At 31.1% G+C, this 13,320-nt stretch overlaps 1 protein-coding gene across 3 annotated transcripts in view; it reads right to left on the bottom strand.

Annotated features, from left to right (window-relative positions):
- Nucleotides 1-13,320, bottom strand: part of LOC139516682 (tyrosine-protein kinase Fyn-like) — a 67,975-nt gene that overhangs the window by 28,564 nt on the left and 26,091 nt on the right. For 2 of the 3 annotated variants that reach the window (XM_071306910.1, XM_071306912.1), the window contains exon 2: nt 9,592-9,677. In XM_071306910.1, coding sequence (XP_071163011.1) covers nt 9,592-9,677 — 86 coding nt within the window. Of the gene's footprint in view, nt 1-5,837; nt 5,953-9,591; nt 9,678-13,320 lie in introns of those variants that run through there. The other variant, XM_071306914.1, reaches the window with a different exon arrangement.

Raw genomic sequence — 13,320 nt, 5'->3', positions numbered from 1 at the left:
GACCAGAACTAGAAGCAAGTTGGAGAGTGACCAAGCACTTTACAATAAGTAAAGATATTGCAGTGTCCATGTCAATGAGAAACCCACAATGCAATGCAATTTTACAAATTTAACATATCAATTTTATAAATATAGTGCTATTTGATTTGAGGATGTGCAAACTTTTAAGGGTGATATTACATGTACACTGTTAAGCTGCTGAGTGGTTGAATAGAAAGTAATGAACACAAATTGAAGTAAATTCATGAAAATAAGTTGATAAACAATGGAAATACATGTACATGTATTTGCAAAACATGAAATTTGGTAGCTACAATATTATGTATACATGTACATATACATACACACTGAATGGCTAACAAGAAAATTACAAATTCTATGAAAGAATGTCTGTTTGAACATTTAAGTTAAAATTTAAAGTCTGATTACATCAAAGAATCTTAAAAGCAAGGTTCAGCCTTCGATTAAACAACTGAACAAGCAGAGCACAAATGGTTTTATTTTAAATTCATGGTCAGTGATCGTCAAAAGAAAGGTGTAATATAGTGTCATAAAATCTAAGAGATAAAACAACAACAAAGACCCTTTCAAGTCCTCTGAAACAGTATCCAGTCCCCTTTCAAATAGTATAATCTTTTACTGAGGTTCTTTAATTAGTGAAGATTTACTGGTTTCATTCTTCTTTAATACTGTAATGTTTGGAAGCTTAAAGTTAACGTCACGAAAACTAAAGTGATGATTTTTTCTAGAGGCAGAATGCCGTCAAAATTGCATTTTGATATAGACGGCACGGACATTGAAATTGTTAAAGAATTTAACTATTTAGGCATATTATTATCTAGAACTGGTAATACTAAAATAGCACAGAAACACTTAGCAGAAAAAGCAACAAAAGCTATGTTTAATGTGTTGAAAGCAGGCCGCATGCATAATCTTTCTATTCAATGTCACTTAGATCTTTTTGATAAAGTTGTGAAACCCATACTTTTGTATGGATGTGAAATTTGGGGGCACGGTAATGTTCAAATTATAGAAAGAATCCATCTGAAATTCTGTAAACTTCTTTTGAAACTGAAAAATTCCACACCTAACTATATGGTATACGGTGAACTTGGTAGATATCCTTTGGACATTGATATTAAAATAAAAATAGTGTCATATTGGTGTAAGTTATTATCCGCTAAAGAGACTAAGTTATCTTCTATCGCATATAGACTATTAAAAACACTATTTACTGTGAATAATGTATGTACATTTTTTGTGAGTAAAGTTAAAAATATTTTGGATGAATGTGGTTTTTCAAATATTTGGATTTCTCAATGTTTTGGTAATGATATATGGTTAAAAAATGCACTTAAGTTGCGATTACAAGACCATTATAAACAGTTGTGGAATACGCAATTACAAGAGTCTACAAAAGCAGTAAATTATAGAATTTTTAAGTTAGAATTGAAGTTTGAAAAATATTTTGATATCTTGGATATGCACGAAAGTATTATTTTATGTAGATATAGAACCACAAACCACAGACTCCCAATAGAGACAGGGAGGTGGAAAAATGTTAATAGAAATGATAGAAAATGTCATCTTTGTAATATTGGTGGTATTGGGGACGAATTACATTATCTGCTAGAATGTCCATTTTTTAACGACAGCAGAAAATTATACCTTGATAAATATTATTTGGTTCGTGTTAATACACTAAAATTTGGAAAACTGATGAGCAAAGTAAACAAAAAGTCAGAGTTAAAAAGATTATGTAAGCTTATAAAGTGTATAAATAAACATGTGGGTCCTCCTGGCTAAAATGTATATTATTTTGAAACCACTGTATTTTATATATATGTTTTGTAAATAGATGCACATTCATGTACATATTTTGCACTCTCTCTGTACCTATGTATCTGCAATGGTTATGAGAATAAAGATGATGTTTAAATATTTTTCAAAATATTTGAATTTTACGTTTCTGTGCTCTTTTATATAATTATAAAAAGTTTGAATTATAGAATAGTTATATAATAGCTGTATAATAGTAACGGATATATTTTCTTCAAATGTAAATCCAAGATTATTTTTTCTCTAACTTTTATCATCACTGCTCCTATTTTACATGTTGTCAACTACATATTCAATCTGACCATTTAGAAAAACACTTACTTGAACAAAATTTCTTTTTGATGAAATGTACCAATCCACTTGCACATTTCATTTTCATTCTAACAAGGCCTTTCTAACAAACATGTACCATGCACCAAAAAAAAACCCAGAATAAAACAAATTCAGAAATGTATCTCTATACATGAAATAAACCAGGTGAGAACTGAAGCTCTAATTGTTTGTTTGACAATCAGTTCCTACTTTTGAATTAAATATTCATTGACTGATAGGCCTCCCCCAGAGTGTTTACAAGGCACTTCCTGTGTCAATTTCGTGAGTCTAGTTAATTAGTATTAGTTTATAATCCACCTGGGATAATTAGTTGCACCTTCCTGAGATTAAAGGAAATGGGATTAAAATTAATAATGTTTAGGAAAACATCTCTATCCTTTTAAGGGTTTGTACTTCAAAAAGATCAAAAGAAACATTAAAACTTCAAAACTGCCTCCTTAAAAAAAAAGTTAGATATCAAGGTCACATGAAATTTGTCACTGAACAAATTTAATAGCAAATTTGTTTTAAATCTAATAAAGGTATTACTAAATGCTGATCTTTGTTACCTTGTGTCAAACAAAAATCAACAAGAATATTTATAAACGGATTTTAAAGCACCTGAATAAACTAAACTTAAGCTTTCCTAAATTTTTACATGCATATTTGCATCAAGCATGTTAAGCAATGCAAGTTAAATTAAAAATTAATTTTATCATGATCTATTTGTTTACTAGCATGCATATCAACAATAACTTCAAATTTATTGTCAATTGATTGGAAATGACTGTATAATTTGTTTAAATGTCAATCTATACATGTATATCTAGGATGACCTGATTCAAGATTTTTCAATTAGTGCATGCATGTAAAATATATAATATACATGTAAAAGATCACTTCAATACACTGTAACCTAATTCAAAGCTTTTTTCACATTAATTGTGTGAGGAGTTTACAAAATTCTTCTTTCTAAGACCAATTTTCAAAACTTCAATTCAAACAGGGTTGATACAGTCTGCCCCAAATCTTTTCAGTGTACTAGTCAAAACACTTTTCTTATGTGACTTATCAAACTTTTCAATTTCTTACTAGACCCAATATAATAAATTAAGATAGTCTATAGCTAGGGCATCTTAGTGGCGGATCCGGCCATTTTTAAAAGAAGGGTTCCAACCATATGTCCCCATTTGAAAGCATTGATAGTAAAAAAATAGACTCAAATAACAAAAGTTGTAGATTCATTTAAAACTGATGATGTTCCACTTCATCGCTTATTGAGTAATAGCTGTGCACCAACTTAATTTATTAATGAACATTAATGTATAAAATTCAAATATAAGTCACATCACTTGTAATATTAGTTAACAGTACTGCAAGAAGAGGTTTTAAAAGAATCTGAATGGCAAGCGGATATAGACTTTTTGCTGATACATATATATATTTAATTAATCTTTAACCATTGGATGGTTGAAATACACTGTAACCTGATTAACCACTTACTCATCAGGACCAACAAACTTTTTTTCACACAGCATGCTTTGATTTAAACTAAGAATATTCACTGGACAGTGTATACAAAATTGTATGTATGCCCTGACTCAAGTTTTCAATCAATGGATTTATGATCTAATATGCAGGGTTTGGTTTCAATAGATTTCACTGTACATTTATGTCCTGACACAAGAGTTCAATAGATTTATGATTATGTACATTGTAGGGTTTGGATTCAATGGATTTCACTGTACAACAATGCTGTAACTAGAACTCCACAAACAAGCAAGCTAACAGAGTTAATTAGCAGGAAGTTTTGACACTGATGATAACAGACATCTGTCTGCCATTGAACATTGTATGTACTGTTACTGAATGAAGCTTTTCCACCTTTATAAATTTTTGTATTTACATGTAAAATGTACACTCTCCAAGTTTTTGTTTGGACAAATAAACTATATCTTTGTGATTCTATAAACATGATGAAAATATCAAGTCTATTGATTTAATAGAAATCGATACTACACGAAAAATTGTTCTTTCTGTTTAACATTCGAATTCAAAAAGACTCTAATCAGGGTCAAATATCAAGCATTGAGGTATTCCAAGACTCCATATATATATTTCTGGTCAAGATTTAAATTTCAATTACATTCTGCTTCCGGATGTCTGACTCATTCGGTTTTTATCAATGTTCAAAATGTACATATGTACTACATGTACTTTTACAGTCTTCATGCTTAACCACAAGTCCTACAGCATTGGCTTGTAAAATTGCTTTCAGACTTGTACAATTCTTCTCTACAAGCCAATAGAATCCAACTTTCAAAAATATGTAGGGCTTCAGGGTTGTGGACTCGAAAAATAATCTTGAATTCGAAGGCTGTTTTTTAGTGCATTTATGGATATGGATGTACATGTATGAATATAAATTGGACATGTGCCGACATACTTAAGTATTTGATTTTTTCATTGAGAACGTGCTAAAAGGCACTTTTTTAAAAACGCGCCCCTCTATTTTTAAATCCTAGCTGGAAGTTACACTGGCAGTGGTCAACATCTTGAAACTGCAACCATTGTTACATAAATACCAAAAATACACAAATAATAATTTGAGATGTGCCATGGTCAACATTTTTAGACAGCAACCAATGTTACATAAAATGTAAATACAAAAATATAATCTAGAGGGCAAGGTTTCTATACACTCTTTAGTCTGACCTGTGACCTTTGACATTCCTAGTTGCTTCAGTCTTCACCTGAAGGCAATGAACATATTATACAGTGTCGAAATCCAATCACACACATCGGTTTTGTTCTGATGAAAGCTGTCTCCATTGTTCAATATATTCCACGTCTATACATGGGTTGATCATATTAAAATACATATATAGTACCAAAATTGTGTGTACTTGCTCTGCCTCTTTCGTTCCCACCATAGAGACACATACTATTTTATGCCCTTCCTTACAATTTTATTAATATGTTATAGAGAGAATTCCTAGTTTGAAGCACAGCTTAGAATTAATTGTTGCAGGAATCCAAGATTTCTAAAACATGTTTTACTATTTTTCTTTTAATTCTTGATAAATTATTGAAAATTAAGAATAAGTTTTCAATTGTTAAGGTTGTCACACCTGTATATATATATTATAAATGTGAGTCATTTCCTCTTAATAATGATCACTTTAGTGTCATTTTCAAAGCCTCATATTACATTTTTGTATTAAAAAAAACAACATTTATTAATTATTCAAAAAGATGTTATCTTTTATTTGCTATTAGAAAGTAAACACAACTTCTTTTAAGAAAAAACATTGTAGTTATTGAACTAACATACATGCATGCCATGGTCAGAAAGTTATTATTTAGTAAACTAGTTCATAATATATCCCAATTCAAGACCATGTGAAACAATCGTCCAAAATTTTGATATAATTTAAGCAATAAAACATCTATACACATGCAATAATAACAATTAAAATACAGGCAGCATATTAATTGTACACATGTGCATTGTAAATAGATTTAATTTGGACAAATGCCAGAAATATATCATCGGAATTTTCGACAGGAAGTTGTAGGCGCCATTTTCCGATGGTCGACATATTTTCGAATTGCATCATATTTAACGTGTTTTTAGTCTTCTTAGGTGAATCCTGTACCTTTTCAGACATTATATTTACATTTACCTTCAATACTTTGTAGTTATTGATTGTATCCATGTTAAACATGCACCTGTACCCAAAAATGTATCCTTTCCTCCATGTGTTGTTTTTAAAGGTCAAGGTGACACAAATCTAAACCGGAAGTCAAAAAGTTTCCTCAGGTGCGAAAATTTGCATTCATAATAAAAAACAAGGACTTAAACGATACAAATCCTTGATAAGAATTGACACAGTAATCATAGCTTTAAGGAAAAATGTGACTATTGCATTAAACGTTTAAATATTAAAACCAATCTTTCAACAATTGAAATTTTAACTTCAAGTTTGATCACCTGTATGCACATATATATATATATGCATGTGTCATAGTAATCTTAGACTGACACTAATTATTCAGACCGATAGGCTAAAAAGCATTAAAATAGATAAAATCAGTGTATTCATTTCCTTTATGGATTTGTAAATAAACTGTTATCCAAGAAAGAGAAATCATTATTTTAAACAACTAATTGCTATAATTCATTGTCACATCAGTACTGATAAATTTTGAACCCAGGTCCAACCTTTGTTGTACTTTCCTGCAGTCCACTGCTGTTTTTCTTAATTAATAAAGACTAAAGTTCTTTTTGAATTTAAACACACATACTGCTTAAACTTCCATAAAGACCATTGGCTACTGAGACATAATGAAATAGTTCAGATGCTGCATAGAGTATCAGCTACTGGTCCGAGACCACAATTATTTCGTAGTGCATTTCTTTTAGAACATAAATGAAAATAAAAAAAATCCCACCTGCGCTTTCTCAAAGAAACTTTTACAGTGTGTTGTACTACTTTTGGGACAAATTATATCAAAATTGTAGAAAACTTCGATCATCGTCTCTAACTCAAAATATGGACAATTTTATCTTTAGGGCATCTTGAAATCTTTTGACAGCTTCCGAAGTGCTATTTTTCAACCTTTTTCACCTGGACCAAATCACTACTTTCCTTTAAAATTCTGGACCCAAATTTTTTACAGTGTAATTTCACCCCCTACTTGCAATTTGAGGCATTAAACATGGAGAAATAAATTTGGAAGGGGTATAAAAATTAATGGCAAGTAACCCACTGTCAACACTAGGGACTATGCACGTGTAGTATTATTCATTACATGCAAGATTGTTCTAAAAAAATAATGCGGAATGAACGATGTTTACATGTAATTTCCCGCTTTCTCCGTCTAAAATTAAATTACTCTAAATTGGCATTATATATTTAGTAAACTTCAGTAAAAAGACGTAAATAAAAGATAAATAGTAAATCATTTCTGGCACCGAAAATACAGAAATACATAAAAAAAAAAAAAAACAACCCACACAAACAGAGGTTTCACCGGGCAATAACAGTTACACACTAAAGTATGGTGGAAGGGTCAGAAGTTCTCAGGCTAAGATCGGATATGAATTAAAAAAAACTGCGACCTTTTTATATCAGTCCTCGTCAGATTTTGACGGATCGTTGTCTCCTTGCATGGCTATCATCATTCCCAGTCATTTCACATCAACTCATTTTTATTTTACTATTGATTATTTTATCTTGAATATAACTATTTGACCCTCTAAAAATAAGGACAAAAAGTCGACTGTGCAAATGGTTACAAAGGATCAGATTTTTCTCGTAGAATTATATATAAATGCATGCATGCACACAGACATAGTAGTACATATTATTCTATAGAGAACAATATAAAACCACAGTGTGGTATGATCGCCAATGATATACATCTTTCCCCAGAGACCAAGTGAAAAAGAAGGTAACAAAATTAGGTCACTGTACAGCCTTCAACAATGATAAAAGGCCCTGAAATGACAAACATGTCGAGGTTAAAAATCTTAGCCGGCCCCAAACCCTCCCCTAAACCTTGAACTATTTTAGAAATCCATAGGGAGTATCTCGGTGTCATTTTATGTAGTTCTGATCATTTTTGTTGTTTGGCCGCAAGAACATCGAGCAAAAGTTTAGAAATTGAATCTTCTAAATTCCGTTATATATTATATAGTTTTCTTTTGACAATGCAATATTTTTCGGCTCCAAAGTACTAGTACATTAACGAGGAAAGCAGCATGTTGCGCAGTGTATATTGATACGGCTGACGTAAACACAATATTTTGTTTGAATGGTTGCATGTCGTGAATAAATATACTGGAACAACATAACGGTTTAAATATTAAATATTTATAGATATAAAATCAGTCTAAAAATGCCAATTTGTGACCTATAGAAACTGGTTAAAAGACATATACATGTTAGTTGTATGTACCTGTAATCCAAGGGGGGGGGGGTCTTTGCATTTTTTTGGTTGCTTTCTGTCTTAATTGTGTTCATGAATGTATAGAAATTTGTTTTCAATTTTGCTTTTTCTGGGCCTATTATATCCTACCTGAAGGTAACGTTTTTTGCTCATTGTTGAAACCCGTACAGTTACCTGTATAGTTTATCAATGTTCTTTGATCTTTTGCTGGATAGTTGTCTCATTTCACATCTTTATTTTTTTAATAAAGAAACCTTACAATGTCTTACAGAATATACTTAAATATCAATCATAGTGGTGTTTCTGTCCTTCTAAAGTATTTTAAAGTTATTGTTTCAGTTGAATTTAGTGCAAATTTGTATATTGCATGCTTTCAAGTCATATAATTATACAAACAAAACAATGACATCGGACATATTAAATATGAACCTTTCTGACTCTAGTTATCTAATCTAAAAGTTCATGTTATTGATGCTTAGTTCTTTCCCATGATCATATATAGCATCTGTTTTCAACTTTAATGGTGACATTCGCAATAAACGACAATTTCCGTCAATTTAGGAGTAAAATGTTACAATAATTTTCACGGTGTAACTACTGCAGAAGAAATGATCCTTTGTGTAAAATTAAATTTGAATTGAAATTCTCTTTTTTAAAATGTTTTGTGTCTAATTGAAGCGTTTCCGTTATAGATAAATTACTCCGATAATAGTAATAGTTTTTGATAGAATTGCGACATTTATACTTTTTCTCTTTTTACTTGCTCTAGTGAATTTTTAAATTTTAGTTCTCATGTCATTTATATGAAATCAATACAATTTTATAAACATAATTATTTATTTTATCAAAAACAGTATTAATATTTTATGATAGATATATAACTAATTAAACTGAAAAAGGATACATAAATAACTATATAACGCTTCGGATACTTATTCAAACTTTTTGTAAAGCAGGCATGTGGTTATTTGAATGAGAAAAAAATCAAATGCCGGTGGTTATTATAAATGTAAGTGATGGAAATGACCTCAATGAACTTCGAGAACATGATGCGACATTTGCTCAGTTTTGGAGGCAGGATTCCTTTCCTATAATTTTTTGTCAGGTGAGAAAGGTATTTGTTACATGAAATAAAACAAAGAAATACCAGGCTTATAACATGGTACGCTAAACCTGCGTGTCGTCTACATAAGACTCGATGGTGGTGCTCGAATCAAAACAATTGCAAAGTTATATTAGATAATAACGAATCTGAATAACATAAATATTTTAAAACTCCGAAAAGTTGTACCAAATACAACTTGGGGCAATATATGCCTGAGGCGTAGAAAAACCTTAGCGTTTTGCACATTTCAATTTTCAGCATTAGCATATGCAATATTCTTTCTCAGATACTATACAGAGAAATAGTTTTATTTAAAGGTCCAACATGTTTCTTAACGGGAAGTGAAATGATCAAAAGTTATAAGTATCAAACGTACTAACCTGAACAACTATGAGGTCTCCGTTTCTCTGCCTTGAAATTATTCATGTTTCCAGGTATGGATGAAAACTGAGAAAACACCCGCATGCTGAAAAAAGAAAAAGGTTGGAATAAAACAACGTGTTCAAAAATATACATTAAAAATAAAAAAAAGTCTCAGACTTTAACACTATGATATGCAGTTTAGCCCAAATCAAAATAGCAAAAACAAAGTCCTAAATTATTGAAAATACTATAACATACGTTTTAAAAATTTCAATGAATAGGCACTGTCATGAAAGAAAGTCCTGAAATAGTAAGTATATAGTGGAATGTTGTCTTTTTGGAGATCGAACTATGTACTTCTTATTTTTATAAGATATACATATTTAACCTCAATGTAACAATCTTCGTGCATCGGAAATATCATCCCGTCTAAAAGCAAACATACTTACACTTTCATGCGAAAAGCAATGGATGTATTTTTAAAATTTATTTTTAACATTTAGCATCTTCGTATCACTTTTAAAAAAATCGTTTTTTCAGACATTTACTTGTATACAATCACTCGCTTGATATCTCAATTATCATGAATTAGTGTATACGACTTTTGGAAAGAATCTTAGATTAAAGAGAGTAGTTTTGCATGTGAATTGATAACCATTTGCTGCCCAAAAGTACACATGACGTAATATTGTTATCGTGCGACTGTTTCATATTAAAATAACATTGAATATGGAAACAAGACGCACGTACATTTGAAACAGGAATGAAAGATGATAACGAAGGAAAAGTAAACAGTTTAGCATTAAAGGGATCCTTGTTATTTTGTCGACTTTATATATCAAGATCCAAGATATTTATGATTTATTAAAGCGTATCAATTGTATCAACAAAATTATACATTTTTTTGTCAAAGTGGCGACGAAAGTATGTTCTTAAATACATAATATCTTGTTAAGAACATAATTTTATTTCTTATCAATATTGGTTTGTTATAGGATTTCTTACACCTCCCATGCAAATGTTCAGATACTATTTTCATTTTCATCAGATTCTTTACTGTTTATTTTCTTTACATACAACATATGTTTTCAGACTAAGAGAAAACTGTAATTCAAGGCACGAACAGACACGAAAATGATTAGAGTTATCTTTCTTTAATCAATGGTATTGCTGTTCAACTCGAGGTTCAACTAGAGGACCGTTATAACTCAGTGAAGTCTCTTGCTGCCGAGCCTTCTATTATCTTAATTATGTACATCTTAAGAAATTAGGAGTACTTTAGAATAACAGTACGTAACACTTTAGAAATACAAGACAGCACGTAGAATCCAACACAAATAAGATATGTAATTAGTATGAATAAGATTGCACTTTTATATAAAATAAGAACTAAAAATGACACAACTTTCATATTTTTACTGTAAAGATTGAAATTAACAAATGTCGAAACTTTACAATTACACTCCTTTTCTAATTTATAAATCAGAAATAAATACAACACATTTGCACTTTAACGCCTATGGCTGTTTGGCCATTTTCCATTTTCTTGTTCCTACATGTGAACTTAAGTAAACACAGAACAGGAAACAAGATTCAAAAACAACAAATCACGGAAAGACTAAACAAATCGAAATCTAACTAGCCTTAAAATAGAACTGCAATAAATTTGCAAGGAATTGAATTTATTTTTCTAAATCAACAAATTTACCAAGCCCCATTGCATGCAATTTCTGCTAATTGCATCGAATCTTGGTTTAAATTACAGCTTTGTTTTTTTATTGGGAAAACTAGATTCGATATTATGAAAGAAATCCAAACGACATCAAACCTAATTTAGAAATAGAAACGTGTGTGATATGTGAAAGTAGTATTTAACATCAGATTTAAATTACCGCCTCTAATTTGAAATTGAATTTCGTTTATAATGGTCTCTATCAAACGAATGTACAAGAACGTGATCCAACGACTTAGACACACGCATGGTTTTACATTAGTTACCACATATTGATTCAACATGAGTCTGATGTTGAACATCTATTCATGGAACAAGCAGTACGCTTCAATAGCAATATGAATCTTAAAACAATGTTCCTTTAACTTCCTCTTTCAGCTGTTAACTACCCTCTTCTCCATCGTATGGTGTAGACATATATCTCAATTGAGTCGGTACGCTCGTACATGTTTACACTATACGACATGGGGTGTCAGTGGCGTAGCTGGGTCATTTTTACGTGTACGCCCGAACCTTGACGAGGGATATGAGGATAGCCAACCGCTCAATGTTAAAGCACCTGCTGGTAGTTGGTTCGAAAAGGACGAAGCCCCCGAAAGCTATCGAGAATGAGATACCGTAATGATTCCTGTCAGTAAAAAATCATTGATAGCAACATATTTTTGAATCTAAATGGTCTATTTGTTTTGCTTAAATTTTGTAATATGTTAACTTATTCATCGTGTTAAACTGGAAGCTAGCCTAATGGTCATTGGTTTTAGAGAAAACGTCCAAACAAATATTACTTTTAAATAAGTTCAAAGGGTGACGTGAGTGAGCATACAATCGACAAAAGCACCTTTTAATGAACACGGGAAAAAAAAGATTTCTAATAGGTGCAATATAAAAAAAATCTAGAACACCTAGGATTTCTTCCCACAAAAAGTGAATCTGTCAATTTATCATTCCTCTAAAGGGATTTTTAAAAAAATCTAAAATTTTCTTTTGATATTGTTTTCTTGATCTGGAATATTTCACGATAATCTATGAAGGTTTATAAATTGAGTATGTAAAACAATTAATTGCGTAAAGAAGAGTCCGGCTATCTGTCTATCAGAAAAGAACAGAAAAATGAACGAAAACAACTGCTTTCAAAAGTTTAGCTTTAGACATTAGTCATAGAAAAAGCTTCTTTGGCATTTTCATAAAATTCAATGAAGGTTCGACAAGGAGTTAATGTAATTGAGAAATAACAAAACGTAAGCCCAAACTGCAACCACTTATTGATTGCAGAAAGAAATACATTTTGTCCTTAAAATGCGGGAAAATTAAAGACATAATTGCATTATTATATTGCTCTGAATACTCTTTTGATCATAAACAGTTTCTGTCCAACTTTCTTAAAATTTCACGCAGAGTCATTCAAAAGACTTTATCCACATTCGGAACCTAAATATTGACGCCGCTTTGTCTCGCTTTTGGGACATAAATCACAGGCTCGAAAAAAATACTAACAGCATATCGAATCTGAGCAGTTAGTGAATTGCTTTAAATATAAGAAAAGTACGTAGAATTCATAGTAGATTAAGACTTTTACAAAAGATTCGAACAAATATATTAAATGATCTATATGAGTAAATTTAGTCCCTTTTTATTCAAAATTACAATCCATTGAAAAAAGAAGCACAAGGCTGATGTGCTTCTGACCAGTTTTTCTTATTCTATGTCGATTATTTATTTGTTTTATTTTCAAAATTCAAGTGTACGCCCGGGCGTTTTGACGTAAACGTAGCTACGCGCATGGGTGTGCTCCTAACACAAAAACTGTCCCAACAGAGTTATCAAGGAAAGCAACAATTATGAGTCTTACGATAACTATCACGAATTAGTTGACAATGCAATACGATCGATGTGTCTGTGTATCAACTCACTAGCAACAGGTTTTTGTGGTCTTAAGATAGTCGTCTGATCTGTACATTTCCCTATTGTGACATTTAAGTGTCAGGTGATTCATGCATAGCAGGAGACGTTTATC

The sequence above is a fragment of the Mytilus edulis genome, chromosome 3, assembly GCF_963676685.1.
Source record: "Mytilus edulis chromosome 3, xbMytEdul2.2, whole genome shotgun sequence".
NCBI classification, from domain to species: Eukaryota; Metazoa; Mollusca; class Bivalvia; order Mytilida; family Mytilidae; genus Mytilus; species Mytilus edulis.
The sequence above is the reverse complement of the archived record's forward strand: the minus strand, read 5'-3'. Positions and strand labels throughout refer to the sequence as shown.